Here is an 18,239-nt window from a genome sequence, read left to right on the forward strand (position 1 = left end):
ACTCTCAGATTGTTCATGACAGATTCATGATTTTATTCTATAGAATATAATCTTCTTGTATATTTAATCAGCATTCAATCAGATAATATGCACTGTAATGTTTTTTTTTATGAATTAATATTTAATTTATTTATTTATTTTTTGCTTCATATACAAAAAAAAACAACAAAAAACACACAAACATCCTTATGAACAAATCAATTAACCGAAAAAAGTATAGGCTGAAGCACCAGGCTTATTATTGCTTATTGTATGCAGTCTTAATTTTAATGAATTATATTACATTTTAATTGTTTCTTAAAAACTAACAGAAGTACATAGCTTCAACACATCATCAAGTCCATTCCACAATTTTAGACCCAAAAGTGAAACACATCTGTATGTTATGTTGGTCCTCGCTTTACTTTAGGGGTGTCAAAATTTTAAATCGTAATGAATCGTATGACTTCAAGAGTTAAGTCCCGATTAATTGCAAATTTTATATTGTTCTAAATGCACAATAATTTTTTACTCTTGCTAACATAAAAGTGGAAAAAAGTTCAACTAATAGAAATATGGCTGCACCATTTAGTCAGTGAAACAGCAATTTCATAATAATTCATAAAATTGAGTTAAAATTAAAAAAACGAGTGTGATATTGATTTGTGGTGGTCAATTTTCTGCCACTAGATGGCATAATTGCATTCGTAAGACAGTGACAGCTCAGTGCATTTTCCTTTTCATATTACGAGCTATCTAATCTTGAACATAAAGGTAGGTAAATTGTGAAATTTTGCACATTTTCAAAATTGTAAAATACAACTTAACCCCCAGTCTCCACAAATATATGCATTATCATTACATTTATTAATGCAAAATTTTGGCGTGGACGTGTCTGCTGTGTTACGACTGGAATTGCCCCAGTACAGGTTTTACAAGTAAGGGATGCTCAAAAAAAGGAGTGGTGTTAAATTGAACGCACTCATTTTGACACCCCGACTTTTACATGCTTCAAACGTAAAACAAAAGGGAAAAAAAAAAAAAAAAAAAAAAAAAAGGAACGTCAATGAACCTTCAACAAGGTGCCGAGCTGCTTCCTCATTTCTTCCAGGCATCCGCTGGCCTGTTTCCAGCGCTGCTGGATGTCGGTCAGCTCGGCCTGCAGGCTCGCCTCGGCCCGGCTGTCAGCCGACAGCAGCAGTTGTCTGCCAGCCTCCACCGTCAGGATGTAGCTACCCTGCTGTCGCTGCAGCACCTTCTCCTTCAGCTAGGGGGTAGAAAACACACACTTAACTCATTCACTGGCAGCCATTTTTCACAGAAGCAATCCTCTTCACTCCCCGGGCTGTTTTACTGGATTTTGACTCATTTTGCAAGGCCCACAGAGTATTGTGTTCTATTGCTATAAAAACTTCTTTCATCATGAAAAAAGGTATATTTCTATTTGTTTCCGTTTTGCAGTAATTAGCATTAGAATACAGCTAAGTTTCATCATTATTCACAAAACTGGAAAAAAGAGCTTGTTGCAACATGGCCCTGGCTGATCTCTTATACTATGCTGCCATTGCTGGCCGTTTTTTGTAATGACTGCCATTTCTTTAACCATTCTTTGCAGTTGAGAGGCTGCATCAAAGTCTTCTGTATGCTCTAACATTAAAAAAAACAAAAAACAAAAAAAACACGTATAAATACGTCTTTGGGACACAAACCATTTAAAATAGAACATATTTACACGTTTTTGCCTTTCAGACAATCAGATTTTTCTTTCACAAAACAATTTTAATCATCAGTTTCCCTTTGCCAAGAGAAAATTCAAATGACAATGACATTGTTTTTTCTGCTGTGTTATTCGTGAAAAACTCACATACATGTTTTTTGATCCATGCTCTTTGTGATCGCCTAGCCCAACAATTAGCAATAGTGTTAATTATGTCAATGAAAACCAAACAAAAACAATTTTGTCATCATATTTTTCAACCGGACTGAAACTAGACTAGACTAGACTAGACTAAAACCCTTATCAGTAAACAATAACTGGGACTAAATCTGTATGCATTTTCATCAACTAATGAAGACGAGACAAAAATGTACTTCACGTAATAAAATCTGGACTAAAATCTATGGACATTTTAGTTCATGAACAAAAACGAGATGAAAAATATGATTTTGTAAAATCTTGTCTCTGCTAATCTGTCACTGACACTGTCAAGTGAAAGGTTAAAAAAAAAGTAAATTATAGTTATAACATTAATCCAACGGCTATAACGTTCCATCAATAATGTTAATCCGACCGCTAACTAATGCTGGCTAATAGCATTGAGCCATACTAGCCACTTGTTGATATACTGTGATTGTGTGTTTGTGAAGTTTGTTTTTCATCAAAAAGATCAGAGAAAAACTGATGTGAAATAGTTTTAGATCCGAAATGTTCAACATATCCTGACTAAAACTTGACTAAAATGTGGACAGTTTTTGTTGACTAAAACTAGACAAATACAATTTACTTTTTCTTGGACTAAAATAAAAATTAAAATGCTACATTTATAGTCGACTAAAAATGGACTAAACAAAAATGGGATGAGTTTGACTGTGATTAAAAACTAACAAGCGTGATTGAAAGTGAGACTAAATTTTAAAATGATGGATCAAATGAACACGAGTTAGCAACCTGGATGGCGTCCAGCATGGAGCGAGCTTGCTGCAGGGGGACGGTGGTCCCCGGCCGAAGACCTTCAGCGGGCTGCGAGACGTCCAGCAGCCACTTGCGCAGTTTGTCCACCATCTCCCTATAGCGCTGCCACTGGCGGAGCAGGCCGTCGATGATGCCGCGCCTCTGCTGGGCGCGCCGCACCACGCCCTGCCACTGGTTGCTCAGCAGGGCCAGCTTCAGGTTGAACTCCTTCCTGCAGCACCAGCCACGAACGGTTTCACAAACATTCACGGTGGACAAATGTTTCATTTTTTGGGAAAAGGACAGATGGGCTGTGCGTTTTTGGAGATGAGGTAAACAAAAATGTTTCAATGTGTGTAAAATCTTTACGGCATTTTCTTTTGATCATAAAATAATATTGAACTCCCTTTTTCATATGAATTATAATGAATTTCATTGATATTAATTACCGGTATGCATCAGATTAGTGGTGGGCAAATTTATATGCTATGATTGAGTTTTAAAAGGGACAGGTCATTTGTAAAAAATAAAATAAAACTTTAATATCAAGAATAAAACAATAATTTTCTTTTTGTTTATTATTTTTAACAAATTAAATTCAAATTTATTATGCTTGAGCAAGGGTGTGTAAAGTTTTATAAGGGACAGACTGGCCATTTTATTTCTAGATTAGGTAGAAAAAAAAAGTTCAAACATGTAAAACCCTGAAAAGATTTTATTTCAATAACAGTACAGAAATTCATTTGAATAATTTCAATAATTTACTTCTATTTAATAAAGCAATTAATTACTTTATTTAAAAAAAAAATCCTCATTTTATCATTTATAATGAATAAATGAACCCTTTTTTATTGTGACAAATGAAAAAAAAACCATTTGATATAACCAATTTTAGGGGAAAAAGTGCAAAATTAATTGGGCCAGGTTAAAAAGAATTTTATGATTAACAATTATGATTTATTAACAAATAAATCAAATTAAATTTATTAACAAATAATCCAACAACACGAATTATACAAAGTTAAATGCATGTAATATACTATATATAAAATATTTACATAATGCGATTTTTTAATGTGACATTTAATGTGACAAAAAAAAACATTTCATGTAACCAATTTTAGGGGAAAAAGTGCAAAATTAATTGGGCCGGGCTAAAAAGAATTTTCACATTAATTATAATTTATTAACAAATCAGTCAAATAAAATGTATTAACAAATAATCCAACAAAATTAATTATACAAACTTAAATGCATATAACATACAATATATAAAATGCGATTAATGTAAGAAAAAAACAAACAAACAAAAAAAAAGATAAATGAATGCGACAAATACTGCAGTACTGCGGATAAAAGCCTGCGAAGTCTACCTGTCATCCACTTGACCCTGTTCCAACATTCGTTGTCCGTCGCTGATGATGGAGTGGAGGATCTGCTGGCGACTGAACATCTCAGCTTGGAATAACTGCAAGACAACAAACCGTGGATGAATATAAAAATCCCCAACAATCTTTAGGGAGTCGGAAAAAGGCCCCGAACCTCGTGGGCCTTCTGCTGTTCCACCAAACTCTGGTAGTTTCCGGAGATTTCCACAGCCAGATTGTGCTCCGTTTGGACCAGGAACTCCATCCACGTCTCGCACTTTTCCAAGAAGGTCTGCTGCTGAAGCAGGAAGGACTGCAGTTTGCTGCAGCAAAGGAAATCCCAAAGCTTTTATAGCCTCATTTTACGACTTTGACATTAAGAGAAGTTGACAAGTTTCAATCAAGCAAGTCGCAAGCCCTAAAAGTCACATGACCGGACTCCCCCCAACCTCTGAACAAGCTTCATACCTAAATCTCTCGGTGGTCTGCGCTGAGGCCGCCGACCAGCTCCTGTTCAGGTTCTGCATGCGTTTGATCTCGGAATCGTTGAGCGGGAGCCGATAACCCAACTCGTTGAGACGCTCCAATTCCGGCGCCATGCTGCTGAACTTCATCATCAGCCGCTGTGGAAAGGACACCGATTATTAAACTGCACGTCCTCAGGACCCGTTCCAAAACTTTTTTTTTTTTGCACACCTTCAGCTCCTGCATGCGCTCCTGGATAAGGGCCAGGTCGGTGGAGCCGTTGGGATCTTGCACCCGCAGAGCCTCCTCGGCTTCGACGACCCAGCCCACTAAAGCGTCCAGCTGCTGGTTAAAGGTTTCGTAATCGTGGACGCCGGTCTGGAAGGGTGAGTGAAGAGACAATTATGTGTGTAAGTGATAGCAGTGTCGATATATCGATATCGCGATAAATCGTGATACTTTGTCTCTCGATAGATTATCGATACGTATCGCAAATATCGCAATATTTGTAGTTAATATACAGCCACTATAACGGCTTCATTGTTCATGACTTATTGAGCAATTATTTGGCGGGCCATTAGGGGGAGTGCCTCATAAGAGTGGCGGGGAAATGGTCGCAAGTCTTCAGGTGAAGAAGACATATGAGCTTAGTTTTTATTATTATTATTATTATGATTATATAATTAATTTATTACATATTTATTTATTATTTTATATATATTATTATTTATTTATATTATATTATTTTATTATATGAATTTTTATTTATTTTATTGGTATTTATTATTATCATCACCATCATCATCAGTATCATTATCATTATCATTATTATTATTATTATCTTCGCGGTATCGTCATATTGAGAGATAATTGTTATCGTGAGCCTTGTATCGCATATTGTATCGTGAGGTAGCCAGAGGTTCCCACCTCTAGTAAGTAAGCGATTCTCGTCAGCTAAGGGGATTTCTGGGTTTGGTCAGTACACTGAGCCATGATTGGTCATTACCTACTTCCTCAGCACAGGTGATGTCATCATCAGTTGACAGCAAGTAGAAAAAATACTTTTTAAAAAGGTATTAATTGTACATGAAGAATAATGAAGTTACCATATTAATTATAGATAAAATATGAACTTTTTACTGCTAAAAATGACTCAATAAGTCAAGTATCCCTTTAAACTTTCACATTTCTTTGTTTTAAGTCAAACAAAAACAAAAGGTGCAGAAGTTTCCCAGGGTCAGCCACATCGCTTCATAAAGTTAACTGAAAATGTGAATAAATAGTTCCCTGAGATTAAAATGGTTTTAGATTTACCTTTTATCAGCCGCCAGATTTTTAAAAAAAAGATATCCGTCATAATGCCCTACATCAGTCGACTACTACTACGACTCACTAAGTTACTACGGTACTTAGACCATTGTAGTCTCAGTCCCAACAGTGCATGAAATGCCGCTAGGCAACGCAGAGCTAAAAAAAATTATAGGAGTACTTTGATGATGCCGAATAGTCACAACAGTGCATGATATGATGCTAAACCTCGCAAAGCTAAAGCACCCAAGTACATGGATGACACTGGAATAGGGACGACGACGGGCGACGCACTGCTTGACGTAAAACATTGTGTACCTGCAGTGTGACAAGTTGCCTGTTGAGCGCTTGCTCGACCGCCGCCAGCCGCTGAGAAAGCGCCAGGTGGTCCGACTGAATGGCGGAGGCGGCCGACGTGTCCACCTGCTGCTTCAGTTGATCTCCCAGCTCGCGGAGAACCTGCAGAGAGGCCTGCACCGGCACGTGGGAGCGGAGAACCTCCTGCCAGAACCAAAAAAAACAAAACAAAAACAAAAAAAACCCAATTGAGATCAAGCTTGTCAGAGGGGAAATAAAAGTTTCAAAGTCAAAGTGCACTCACGCCACAGTGTTGAATCCAGGCGGACACGTGCTCGTCGGCGATGTCCTCGCCGTGCGCCGTCTTGAGGAGCTGCTCGGCTTTCTCCTCCTGGAGCAGAACGCTGGCAGAGCTCTGCTGGTGAAGATCCTTGTAGCCTTGCCACAGTTGGTGGAGAGCTTTGCTGCTCCTCAGACGCTCCGATATCTCCTCCAGGAGGCCGGACCACCTGAGGAGGACATTGAGCGGGTGACCTTCATCTGAGGTTGAGTAGGTTTTGCTCAGTCTAACTTTCAGAGATGGTTCTGGATCTTGTCAATTAGGCCTGTAGAGGGTTCGAGTCAGTTCTGTAGCGAAGCACGCTTCTTCAGACTTTCATAGATGGTTCTAGATTTTGTCCTCTGGGTCTTGTCGGTGGTCCAGCAAAGCAGTGCTCAAACTTTAAGATGGTTTGTCATGTTTTGGTTTGGTGGGGTTGGATTTTTGTTGTATTTTGGGTATTCATGTTGTCTTTTGTCAGGTTTGGCTTCCTTGTCTCGTTACCTTGTCCACCTGCATGTGTCTTCCCTTCCCAGTACTGTATGTGTGACCAATCAGTGCCCTCAGCCTATTGTGTTTCCCAGGTGTGTATTGTTAGTGTGTCGTTAGTGCTGGTGTTACGTGGATCATGCTGGGTGTCTCGTGTGTTAAGCTTAGTGCTGTCAAGTGAAGCTACAGTTCTGTCAAGTCACGTCAAGTCCAGTTCCAGCACGACAGGCCAAGTCCAAGGCCGTGTGTTAAGCTTAGTGCTGTCAAGTCAAGCTACAGTTCTGTCAAGTCACGTCAAGTCCTGTTCTGTCAAGTCAAGCCAGGTCAAGTCCTGTTCTGACAAGTCAAGTCAAGTCAAGTCCTGTTCTGTCAAGTCAAATCAAGTCCTGTTCTGTCAAGTCAAGTCCAGTTCTGCCACGTCAAGTCGAGTTCTGTCTTTTCAAAGTTTTGGTTTTCCTGCCCAACTGTTAATAAATCACCCTAAGTTGCTCATTTCCGTTTTCTGATCTGTCTCCTCAATTTGGGTCCACATCACTGACTCCACCTACAAATCGTGACAGCTCTGGTCCTTGCTCAGTGTGTCTAATGAAGGCTCTTTTCGGCATTCTAACCAAGCGATCTTCCTCAAGGATTCAGAAATAGTTTTCTCTACAGTGGGTTCGAGTTAGGGCTGTAGAAAAACACCTCAAACTGTCTGTTAGGGTTTAGGGCCTTGTTCTCTTGGCCTATGGCCCTTGTTTTTTTCTTTTTCAATATCTTTTTTTCAATTTTATGACTTTTTTCTGCTTTTCTAATTTTTTTTCTGTTTTTGGAATAATTTTGTTTGTTTTTTTTGTGTCATAAAAATATATTCTGAAAAACACAAAAACAAAATAATCCCCCCAAAAAAGAAAAATAATCATAAAACTAAGAAACATTCTTCGGACAAATAGAAAAAAATATTCTGAAAAACAAACAAACAAATAAAAAAACAATTAAGAAAAACTGAAAACAATATATTCTGAGAAGCAAGAAAAAAAAATTCCATACAACAAAACAAAAAAAATATTAATTTGAAAAACATACACAAAAAAAACAAAGCACCTAAAATAAATACTAATAAGTGATTCGTGAAAAATCATTGTGATCAGTGTCTTCATATAAATAAATGCCATTGTTAATTAATTAATTAATAATAAAAATAATAAAAAATCATAAAAACTAAGAAACACAAAAAAAACAAGAAAAACTGAAAACAATATATTCTGAGAAGCAAGAAAAAAAAAATTCCATACAACAAAACAAAAACGAATAATTTGAAAAACATACACCAAAAAAAAGCACCTAAAAAAAATCTAATAAAAACCCAAGATTAATGAAAAATCATTAATATAAGTAAATAAATGCCATTAATAATAATACAAAAATAATTAAAATTTTGTGGTCAACTTTCCAGCCATGTATCAAACTGGTAGCCCTCCACGCTAATCAGTTGCCAAGAAGTAGCTTCGCTCTCGGCTTCAAAAAGGTTAGTGATCCCTGCTATGAAGGTTCTAGTCAGCACTCTCGCACGCTTCTTCACTCTGTCCGAGATGGTTCTGGCGATTGTGCACTTTGGTTGTTTTCTACATTCTAGTAAAGCAATTCTGAGTTTCAGTGATCTCCAACTAAATCTTGCATATTAAGACACCTTGCGTTGGCATCCTTGAGGGCGTGATTGAGGGAATCTGACACCGACGGGTGGCACTCTTTCAGCAGCTGGTGTGTCACGGCGCCAAATCTCCTCAGACTGCTCTCCTGCTTCTCCAGATCCTCTTGCAAACCCTGTGCAGACGTCACAGATGATGAATGGATCCCACTCGTAGCATTCAAGTGAAGAAAAAAATAAAAAGCGCATCATACCTGCAGACTTTGCACTTGCTGCTGAACGGCCTCCAAGGAACCCGTGAGGAGGCGGAAGCGTGACACGGAATATCGTCCCTCCGTTAAGTAGCCGTTAATCTCTTCGGATGCGCGTTTGTAAAGACTCCACTGATCCGACACAGACGTCAGGCTGATCTTAAGCTGACCAATCTGGACATATTTATCTTGTTCAGTATAATTGATGAGATAAACGATCCAAAGTGGAATAAAACATACGAGGTGGTCCAGGTTGGCCCAGGTGTGGTTGACGCTCTGGAGCGTCTCCATGACGATAGCGCAGGCCTCGTCCGTTTTGTTCTGAACAAGAGCGCAGCCCTGCTCCTCAACCCGCTCCAGTTCTTTTTCTTTGTCCCTCACCAGCTCCTCCATTTCCTGAATGATTGATTTGGAGTTTGAACACCGTCTCAAGGGAGTTTTGATGACCAGGGCAGATGAAAGATGGAGAGGCTACCTGGCAGTCCTTGAGCGCATTCTGCACCGACATCAGGTCCTCGATCCTGTGCTTCCTCTTCAGCCGCTCTTCTTGAGTTCCCATCCAGGACTTCAACGCCTGAACGCTGCTTTCGTACTCCAGCCACATCTGCAGCAGGCTCTCCAGGAACTGGATCTGAACAAGAAATCAGCCACCTTTGTTGTTTTATTTGACCCCCCCATTGGAAGATTACTTCCATGTTCTGCTCTCTCTCACCCGCTCGTTGATACGGCCCTGCAAGATCTGCCAGCGCCTGTTCATGACGCCGAGGCGCTCGGCAAAGTCTGTTTTATCGCTGCGCTTGCTCTCCACGTCATGACCGCTGAGATGCAGCACCGACTGGTTGACAAAGTCCACGGTCAGCTGCTTGCAGCTTAAATCCACCCTGAAGCCCTGAGATATATGTATATGGAAAAAAAAAAAAAAAAAGGTCAATGACATGTAATCTTAGGGCAGGGGTTAGCAACTCAACCTTTCCTGTCAAAAGAGCCATTTTAGGCCAAATAAATAAGCAAAAAATCTGTCTGGAGCCACAGAACATTTGAACACTGATGACCGAAGCAATGTGGTCCTGTTAATTTGCAACATTGACATACGAAAGAAAGGCAGACGGGTAGAAGCCGAAGCTTATTCGAGACCCGCCCCCATCGACCCATTACTATAACGCATCAATCATATACATTATTTAGAATAGTCATTCATTTTTATCGTTATCCATCCCATACTATCCCAGACACTGCTCGCTCAGTTCATCTTGAATGTCCGTGTGTAGATTGTGGCTAGTCCCAGTCATTTGGAACTGGTGAGTCGGTCCCCAGAAGCCACCAGCAGGGAACAATGGCTAATTCGAGCAGCATCTAATGCGTAGAAGATTTATTTTCTTCTACCTTTCCTCATCTGTTTTTGTTGTTGTTGTTTGAAAATTTTCATACATTTTTAGACTTTTTGCCTTTCTGCCAAACTTCTGACATTTATGGCAATTTTATAGACATAATAATTTTCTACTTTTCGTCTTCATTTTTTGGACATTTTATGGCTACTTTTTGACATTTTTTTACTGACTTTTTTTTACTTGGAATTTTCTGACATTTTTGGCAATTTTGTGGACATGTTATGGTAATTTTCTGCTTTTCCTCATCTTTTTTTGGACATTTTATGGTCACTTTTAGGACATTTAGGTATTATTATTATTATTATTATTTCAATTACATCTACCTTTTGTCTCTTTTTTTATTTTAATTTATTTTTTTAATTTCTTTATTCATTTATTTTACTTTTTCTTTGTCTTTTCTCTCTTTTTCATACAACTTTTTCTTTTTCATTTTTTATTTAATTGTGAATTCATTTAAAGAATATTTCATCTAAAACATCCATCCATCCATTTTCTTAACCGCTTGCTTCCTCACAAGGGTCGTGGGGGTGCTGGAGCCTATCCCATCAGGCTTCGGCCAGTAGGCGGGGTACACCCTGAACTGGTTGCCAGACAATTGCAGTGATCTAAAACAATTCTACCAATTTTTTCAAGAGATCCTTAAGGATCCACAGGAAAGGGACCAAGAGCCACATGTGGCTTCAGAGCGGCAGGACATTTTATGGCTACTTTTTGAAATTTTTTCTGCCGTTTTTGCTAGCATTTTTGGCAATTTTGTGGACATGTTACGATAATTTTCTGCTTTCCCTCATCCTTTTTGGACATTTTATGGTCACTTTTTGGACATTTCAGTATTTAAAAAAAAAAAAAGAAAAAAAAAAAGGTCATCTACCTTTTATCTCTTTTTTCTTTTTAAATTTATTTTTTATTTACATTTTTTTTTTCTCTTCTACCAATTTTTTTTTTTTTTAAGAGATCCAGAGGAAAGGTACTAAAAAGAGCAACATGTGGCTCCAGAGCTGCATGATATTTTATGGCTACTTTTTCACATGTTTTCTGCCTTTTTTGCTTGGCAATTTTGTGGACATGTTATGGTCATTTTCTGCTTTTCTTCATCATTTGTGGACATTTTATTGTCACTTTTTGGACATTTAGGTATCAAAAACAAAAACAAAATGTCATCTACCTTTTCTTCTCTTTTTTAATTTATTTTTTATTTAATTTATTTATTTTTTTCCCTTGTCTCTCTTTTTCTTACAACTTTTTACTTTTCATTTTTTTTATTTCATCGTGCATTCATTTAAAAAAAAAAAATGTATATATATATATATATATATATATTTTTTTTAAGAGATCGATAGGGATCCACAAGAAAGGGACTAAAGAGCCACATGTGGCTCCAGAGCCGCAGGTTGCAGACCCCCCTGCCTTAAGCAATCTTCTTTCTCCATGTCACAAAGCTTTCGAAAGCAATTTAGGCAACCCATAGAATCGGGTTCTATGGGCCTCTAGGAGAAAAAGAGTACTGTACTTTCTGAGACTTTGGAAAAAGGCGCCGTCAGTATGATTCCCATTATTTCGTCCAGATCTCGGAACTGATGTTTTCTTCTTTTGTGCTTAGTTTTTACTGTGTTCGATGCCGGTAACCTCACTGTGCTCCAAACTTGAGATCAACCATGACTGTCCAGGTGGGTCCATTACCTTGTACTTCTGCAAGTAGTCCTGAATGACATGTGATCCGACAGCGCTCTTGAGGTTTTCCTCGTCCTCCTCGATGACATTCTCCATCAGCGATATCCAGTTAAACAGCTCAGAGATGGCGTGACGGGACGCCAGCTTCTCCATTTGGATCTGAGGATGGACATCATTGCACCGGGATGTTAATTAACAGCAGAAATACCTTGACTTAAAAGTAACATTTTGTTTTTTCTGTATTGCACACCTGATGGAGCTTTTCCTGTACCACGGGTATGCGCGTGAACAGTTCACTCCACTGATTGTCTATGCGCGCCAGGTCTGAGCGCAGTGCCACCGTGTCCACCTTCTTCAGCCTCAGGAGTTGGTTTCCCTCTGAGACCACAGAGCTCTTTAAACCGGACTTGCTCTCTGCTTCCTTGGAAAACTCCTGTGATAAAAACGGAATCAAACCCATACATAAGCCATCGAAGACACGAAGGTCGACAGCATGATTGGCCGTGAAGCGACTTGTGACCCTCCTCACCAGAAAAGCAGAGAGGTGGTCTCTGACAGTTTCCAAATCCTGTGGGACCAAGACCGCTTGCGTGTTCCAGAATTCCAGACGCTCCAGAGCCGACTGCAGCCATTCGCTAAGCTCCCCGCACTGTCTCTGATAGCTGGAGGGGACAAACAATGGAAATGGCAGTGAACAGTTTGCATCCATTGCAAACAATCGGAATTCTGGGACCTCAAAGAGAGACACATGACGACCACGTGTCCGGTGAGGTTCCAGACCTGGTCCAGTGTTTGAGGATGGCCTCCAGACGCTGCAGTTCCTTGTTGACTTTGCTGGTGTTGTCCAGCCAGTGTTCGCCCAGAACCGCCAACTGATTCTCCAGAGCGGGACAGCAGACGGACAGCAGGAGTTGTTTGCCTTCTCCCAGCACCTGCTGCAGTTTGTGTTGCTGCTCCGTAAGCTTCCCCTTCAGACCCTTGCCCCGCGACACGGTGGAAGAGAAAATACAGTCAAAAGGGGGCCAAAGTACTCACACTCTGTACTTAAGTAGAACAACATATACTTGTGTAAAAAGTTAGATAATAAATCGCGATATTAAAACTGCCACAATATATCATAGTTGTCATGTCACGATATTAAAAGCAGCATATCCGTTAAAAAAAAGTTGGGTTGATTTCCATTTGTGCAGTTCTAGCACCCTCTGATGGCTAGTTTTTTAGTGCAGTTTGATTTTCACAAGGCATGTTTTGGCCCTTCTATTTTTAAAATCCACACTAACGGTCAGATGAAGGGGAAAGTAATATTCTTGTGAACCGAGTCAATATGTGGAGGATCTCAATGTGTGCTTGTATTAGTAAGCAAGTGTCTCAATATTTAGTGTTAATAAAGATTGTAGGTGTTTATATGAGTTGCTGTAATGTACAAAAGCACAATATTGTGTGTTTTCTTTTTACTATGAGCTCATTTTTTTGTATCGCCAACCTCTCCACAATATCGTGTTAATTATCGTACCGTGACCTTCATATCGTGATAATATCGTATCGCGATGTTTGGATATTTTTACATCCCTAATAAATACTCAAGTAAAGTTGAGATACTTGACAAAAGCGCATATTTTTGCTTTGGTACAACCGAGCCTAGCTGAAATTTTTTTACTATAAACTGAGTCGATTTGGTCCTACTCTAAATAGAGTAAAATTTACACTTGGAAGAGGGTAAAATAAAAACGATGTTTTTGGTCTCCTGTTGGATATAAGCAAACAGTAGGAGTGGCATAGCTCAGGTGGTAGAGTCTCCCAAGCTGAAGGTTATGAGTTCGTTCCTCAACCCTTGATTGACTTTTTTATTTTACTCTCTTTGAAGTGTAAATTTTACTCTAAACAGAGACCAAAAACATAATTTTTATTATACTCTCTCCCAAGTGTAAATTTTACTCTATTTAGAGAAGGACCAAATAGTTTCAGTTTAGAGTAGAATCTACACTTGAAGAGAGTAAAATGAAACAATGTTTTTGGTCTCAGTTTAGAGTAAAAATTACACTTCAATAAGAGTAAAATACAAACGATGTTTTGGTCTTCTTTTGGATATAAGCAAACATTAGGACTGGCATAGCTCAGGTGGTAGACTGGCAGTCTCCCAAGCTGAAGGTCGTGAGGTCATTCCTACAATTTTTTTTTATTTTTTTATTTTTACTCTCTTCCAAGTGTAAATTTTATTACAAGCTTAGGTTATTCAGTCTCACTCTAAATAGAGTACAATTTACTCTATAAAAATTACTGTGTAGGGAGACAGACTGTTTCTGTCATTCTCTCATCGTTGTACCTGATAGAGTGAAATCCGCTCCATGAGTTTCTCTTCCGTCTCTTCCACTAATCCAACTGCAGGGATACTTTCCTCAACAGCCTCCAACTGGCTATCCAGGCTTTGATAATCCTGCACCAAGCGACGCCAAGTCTGACAAAAAGAATAAAAAAAATGTCAACAGGCTTTTGTGGATGATGTGGTGGTTGTGATGGTGATGGTGGGGTTTTCTCTTACCTCCAAAATGCCCTCCAGTGCTACACCTTTACTGTGTGACAGCTGGAGGACGCTGTGAGCCTGGTTTAGCGTCTCCTCCAGCACCCGTCTCTCTTTAGGAAGCATCAGGCCGCTAATTTTCCCATAATATGTCTCGGTTAAAATCATATGTGACTCCAGACCCTGGAAGAACTCCTACAAGACATCACAGATTTTGAGCACAACACTTCACTGTATTCTACTATATGTTATGTACCTTTCACTGAAGCGACCCCCTTCGCTCCTGGCTGTTTTACTGGATTTTGACCGATTTTGCAAGGCCCACCGAATATTGTGTTCAACTGCTATAAAGCTACAACCTACCCAAGATGAGTCTAGTCTTTCATCGGGAAAAAAAAAAAAGTAGATTTGTATCTGTTTCCATTTTGCAGTAATTCGCATTAGAACATAGCTAAGTTACATTATTATTCACAAATCTGTTGCGCCACCTGCTGGCCATTTTTTGTAACAACTACCATTGGTTTAAGGGACTTTTTCAGGTCAGAAGCTGCATCAAAGCCTTCTGTATGTTCTACCATTAAAATAAATAAATAAATAAATAAATGTTTTTGGGAGTGGCGGACAAAGTATTATAAAACGTATTTATACGTTTTTGGGTTTGAATGAGTTCAGAGCCTGACCTTGTGTTTGTCCAGGTGACTCTGTACTTCTTCCGCCGAACCGGCGTTGATCCTCTGATCGGCGGCCATCTTTCCTTTCGCTGTGTCCACCAGGTCGGCGAGGTCCTGCAGGCCACGTTCGTATTGCAGCTTCAGCGCCATGTTCTGGTTCAACCCGCTGCGCCGAGAACCCACGGTCATCACCAGCTCCTCGTAAGCATCCTGACAATATCAAACAACAGATCAATAATAGCACTTTGATTTCTAAGCTCCCCAACTTCCCGACTAACCTGAATTTTCACGATTCTGTCTGTTGATATCTGATCTGCTTGCAGCGCGGCTCCTCTGCTTTTCAGTTCCGTGATCTTCTGTTCAAATTCCTTCAGGTTGTCCTCTGTGCTGGCAATGGCCTGAATAAAAACGAGTGAGCAGTAAAAATAGAGCAATGTGAGTGCATGTGTGCGAACCAAATTTTGCACTACCTTGAGCTGTTCTGAGGCTGGTCTGTCCATGGCTTCAGCTAGTACTTGCAAGACCTGGCACTTGGTCTCCATTAAAGCACTCTGGAGATGTTGCAGTTCATTCTGTGTTCAACACAAAGCCAACACATGCAGCATTTACCTTTAAGTTTACCAATTATAACGATGCTTGTTTGGATAATAATGCCTTTTAGAGTACACATGGATAGTCTACAATCAAACAAGAAATTACAGGTTTTAATAGAATGAACACAAGAAGTATGCTTGTTAAAATAAATAAATAAATAAACAGTTCTGGGAAAGTGATATATGATGAAGAGGAGGGGCCCCAGGACTGAGCCCTGGGGCACACCTTTGGGTGAAATGAAGTTGAATGAACGGATAAATAGCAACCTGGTAGGCTGTGAGTTGGTGAGTCCTGGTCCTCAAGTGGTCACAGCTGTGACCCAGAGCGCCACCCAGAGCTCCCAGTCTCTCTTTCAGGCAGTTTAGATTATCCTCCAGCAAGGCTCGTTCCTCTTGCCTCAAGCCGGATGACGCGGCCAGCAAGGTCTGACTGAGCGTCACCTCCCCTGCCACGCGACGAAGATCACTCTGCAACGTCTGCAGACAAAGGCAGAAGCAGTTCACATCCAAAGACCGCTGAATCTATCTTCTCCTGGTAGAAATCATGTTATAAAGGTTCAGTGGAGAGCTGTCAAAATTAATTGACAAGTCATTGATTATCAAATTAATCAACCATTGAGCCATTTTTTTATTTAAAATTGTCCACATCTTCTGATTCCAGCTTATTAACAGTAATTGTTTACTGATTTCTATAGTCCTTGATGAAAGAAGACTGATTATCTCATGTGTTTAATCAAAATAAGACATTTGCAAACATCTGTTTTTACTTTGGAAAACAATGACCGAACCGGTAACATAGTACAGCATCAATCTCCCCCCACGCCCCCTTTTATTTATTTTTTTTAAATCACTATATGAATATGAAGTACAAAATAACCACCAATCACTGGTTAATAAATAGCAATCAGGGGGAAAAATGCTTTTGTAATCCACTTAAATGCTAAAATTAAAATGAATCCTATTCGTAGACTAGACAAAGTGAAATTTTTACAGAAATTCCGTGGGAATGCTGAAAGCTGAATGCTAATAAAATATTTCCCAAGCGAGATTTGAACCAACACACTTGCATGTCTCCGTACAGCCAGCCGTATTTAACATGTGAGCCAACTTGGCTTGTTGAAAATCATAGCTTAGCATAATTGCCATGGATATTTGCAATGTACAGTCGGAGGTGGGATTCGAACCCGTGACCTCCTGATTACTGGACAATGCATTTTACCAAGTTGCCTCACTGAGCAGTATCAGAAAGCTGGTAATGATGAGAAGTATGTATGGAAGTGGGCGTGGAAAGTGGGACTTCGAAAAAGTTCAATGTCAGTCCCATTGAAAATGAATGGGGAAAAGTTGATATTTAACATTAAATTGTGCAAAAACTATAAGTTCTGTGAAATCAGATGATATATAACCAAGATGGTGTGAATTTCTGAAGCAAGTTGAAATTTGAATGGTGTAAATTGGAAGTGTTATTATCGGAGTTATTACACGCCAAAAAAGTGTGCAGAATAAAAAGCCGGATAACATATGTGGAAATGCTCTCAGCATTCCCACAATTAAACGATTGAATAATCAATAGATTTATCAATCTAAAAGTATTCAATAATGACAGCACTAGTTCTGTGACACACCATCAATGACTGAGAGCAACCCTGAATCTTGAAATATCCACATTGTCAGATCCATATGACATGTCAGGATTTTGCCACGTAAATGAGCGCACCTCCTGCTTTTCCAGCTGCGTTTCCACCGTGTCGGCCAGCAGCAGCGAGTCGGACAAGACCACGTTCTCCACGCCGTCCAGCCAGGAGGAGGTGGATGACACGGCTGTGTAGAGCTGCTGCTCCATGGCGGACGTCTGCGTCTCGCCATCGCCGACGGGCTGCAAAAGGACAGCAGTAAATGCAGGTCAAACCTAAAATTATGTCATCCTTTATTATTATTATTATTATTTTTATTTATTTTTTAGAACCAGAGGTGGGAGAAAGTTGCAGCATATTTCTAAGTACCAAGTACCTGTTTACGAAAACCGTTAAAAAGTCAAACCTGAGATTTTTCCATTGTTAGCCTGAAAGTGTCATAAAGACTTTTCAGCGATGATGCATCAGCTTGAAGTTTTCCTTTTAAAAGTGGTGTCGCACAAGGAGCACTTGAATAAACCTGCCAAAAAAAACCCCAAAAAATCAATTCCCCAATTTTTTTTTAAATACTTTTTTTTCTTTTTTTTTGCTTCCCGCACTACTCGACTATACCGTCTGCTTGTGGTCCTGCTCCAGGTTCTTTTGCATCAGCTGTATTTTGGTTTTCAGCTCCAGCCGCAAGCTCTCCCACCTTTGCCTCATCTGCTGCCGTGCGGCGTCGGCCTCCCTCTCGGCGAGCGCCGCAGTTGAAAACGGCTCTGAAGCTCTTCCCCCAGAAGACATGCAAATAAAAATTAACATTCACAATTTGTGGTCAATAAGACAAACCTCCTCAAGTTTTCGGTCCAGCAAATGAGGCTGGTCAGTATGTAGCAGGGTGACCATATTTTGATAAAAATAATAATAATAATAATAATAATAATAATAATAATAATAATAATAATAATAATAAATAAAGAGGATACTCAGCCCAGCCTCGGGTTACTTAAAT

General features: G+C 39.5%; 1 protein-coding gene across 20 annotated transcripts in view; it reads right to left on the minus strand.

Annotated features, from left to right (window-relative positions):
• The window catches only part of syne1b (spectrin repeat containing, nuclear envelope 1b), a 167,890-nt gene that overhangs the window by 28,038 nt on the left and 121,613 nt on the right, over positions 1-18,239 (minus strand). For all 20 annotated transcript variants that reach the window (XM_077539645.1, XM_077539660.1, XM_077539659.1 and 17 more), the window contains 26 exons: positions 17,861-18,014; positions 17,655-17,768; positions 17,332-17,490; positions 15,882-16,091; positions 15,492-15,593; positions 15,300-15,419; positions 15,031-15,231; positions 14,372-14,545; positions 14,156-14,287; positions 12,613-12,809; positions 12,362-12,494; positions 12,083-12,265; positions 11,842-11,991; positions 9,486-9,662; positions 9,249-9,404; positions 9,014-9,169; positions 8,777-8,947; positions 8,565-8,698; positions 6,392-6,596; positions 6,109-6,291; positions 4,714-4,860; positions 4,486-4,640; positions 4,193-4,340; positions 4,024-4,118; positions 2,648-2,882; positions 1,052-1,246 (listed from right to left, as the gene is read on the minus strand). In XM_077539645.1, coding sequence (XP_077395771.1) covers positions 1,052-1,246; positions 2,648-2,882; positions 4,024-4,118; positions 4,193-4,340; positions 4,486-4,640; positions 4,714-4,860; positions 6,109-6,291; positions 6,392-6,596; positions 8,565-8,698; positions 8,777-8,947; positions 9,014-9,169; positions 9,249-9,404; positions 9,486-9,662; positions 11,842-11,991; positions 12,083-12,265; positions 12,362-12,494; positions 12,613-12,809; positions 14,156-14,287; positions 14,372-14,545; positions 15,031-15,231; positions 15,300-15,419; positions 15,492-15,593; positions 15,882-16,091; positions 17,332-17,490; positions 17,655-17,768; positions 17,861-18,014 — 4,186 coding nt within the window. The remainder of the gene's footprint in view (positions 1-1,051; positions 1,247-2,647; positions 2,883-4,023; positions 4,119-4,192; positions 4,341-4,485; positions 4,641-4,713; positions 4,861-6,108; positions 6,292-6,391; positions 6,597-8,564; positions 8,699-8,776; positions 8,948-9,013; positions 9,170-9,248; positions 9,405-9,485; positions 9,663-11,841; positions 11,992-12,082; positions 12,266-12,361; positions 12,495-12,612; positions 12,810-14,155; positions 14,288-14,371; positions 14,546-15,030; positions 15,232-15,299; positions 15,420-15,491; positions 15,594-15,881; positions 16,092-17,331; positions 17,491-17,654; positions 17,769-17,860; positions 18,015-18,239) is intronic.

Source organism: Festucalex cinctus, chromosome 12, assembly GCF_051991245.1.
Source record: "Festucalex cinctus isolate MCC-2025b chromosome 12, RoL_Fcin_1.0, whole genome shotgun sequence".
Classification (NCBI taxonomy): domain Eukaryota; kingdom Metazoa; phylum Chordata; class Actinopteri; order Syngnathiformes; family Syngnathidae; genus Festucalex; species Festucalex cinctus.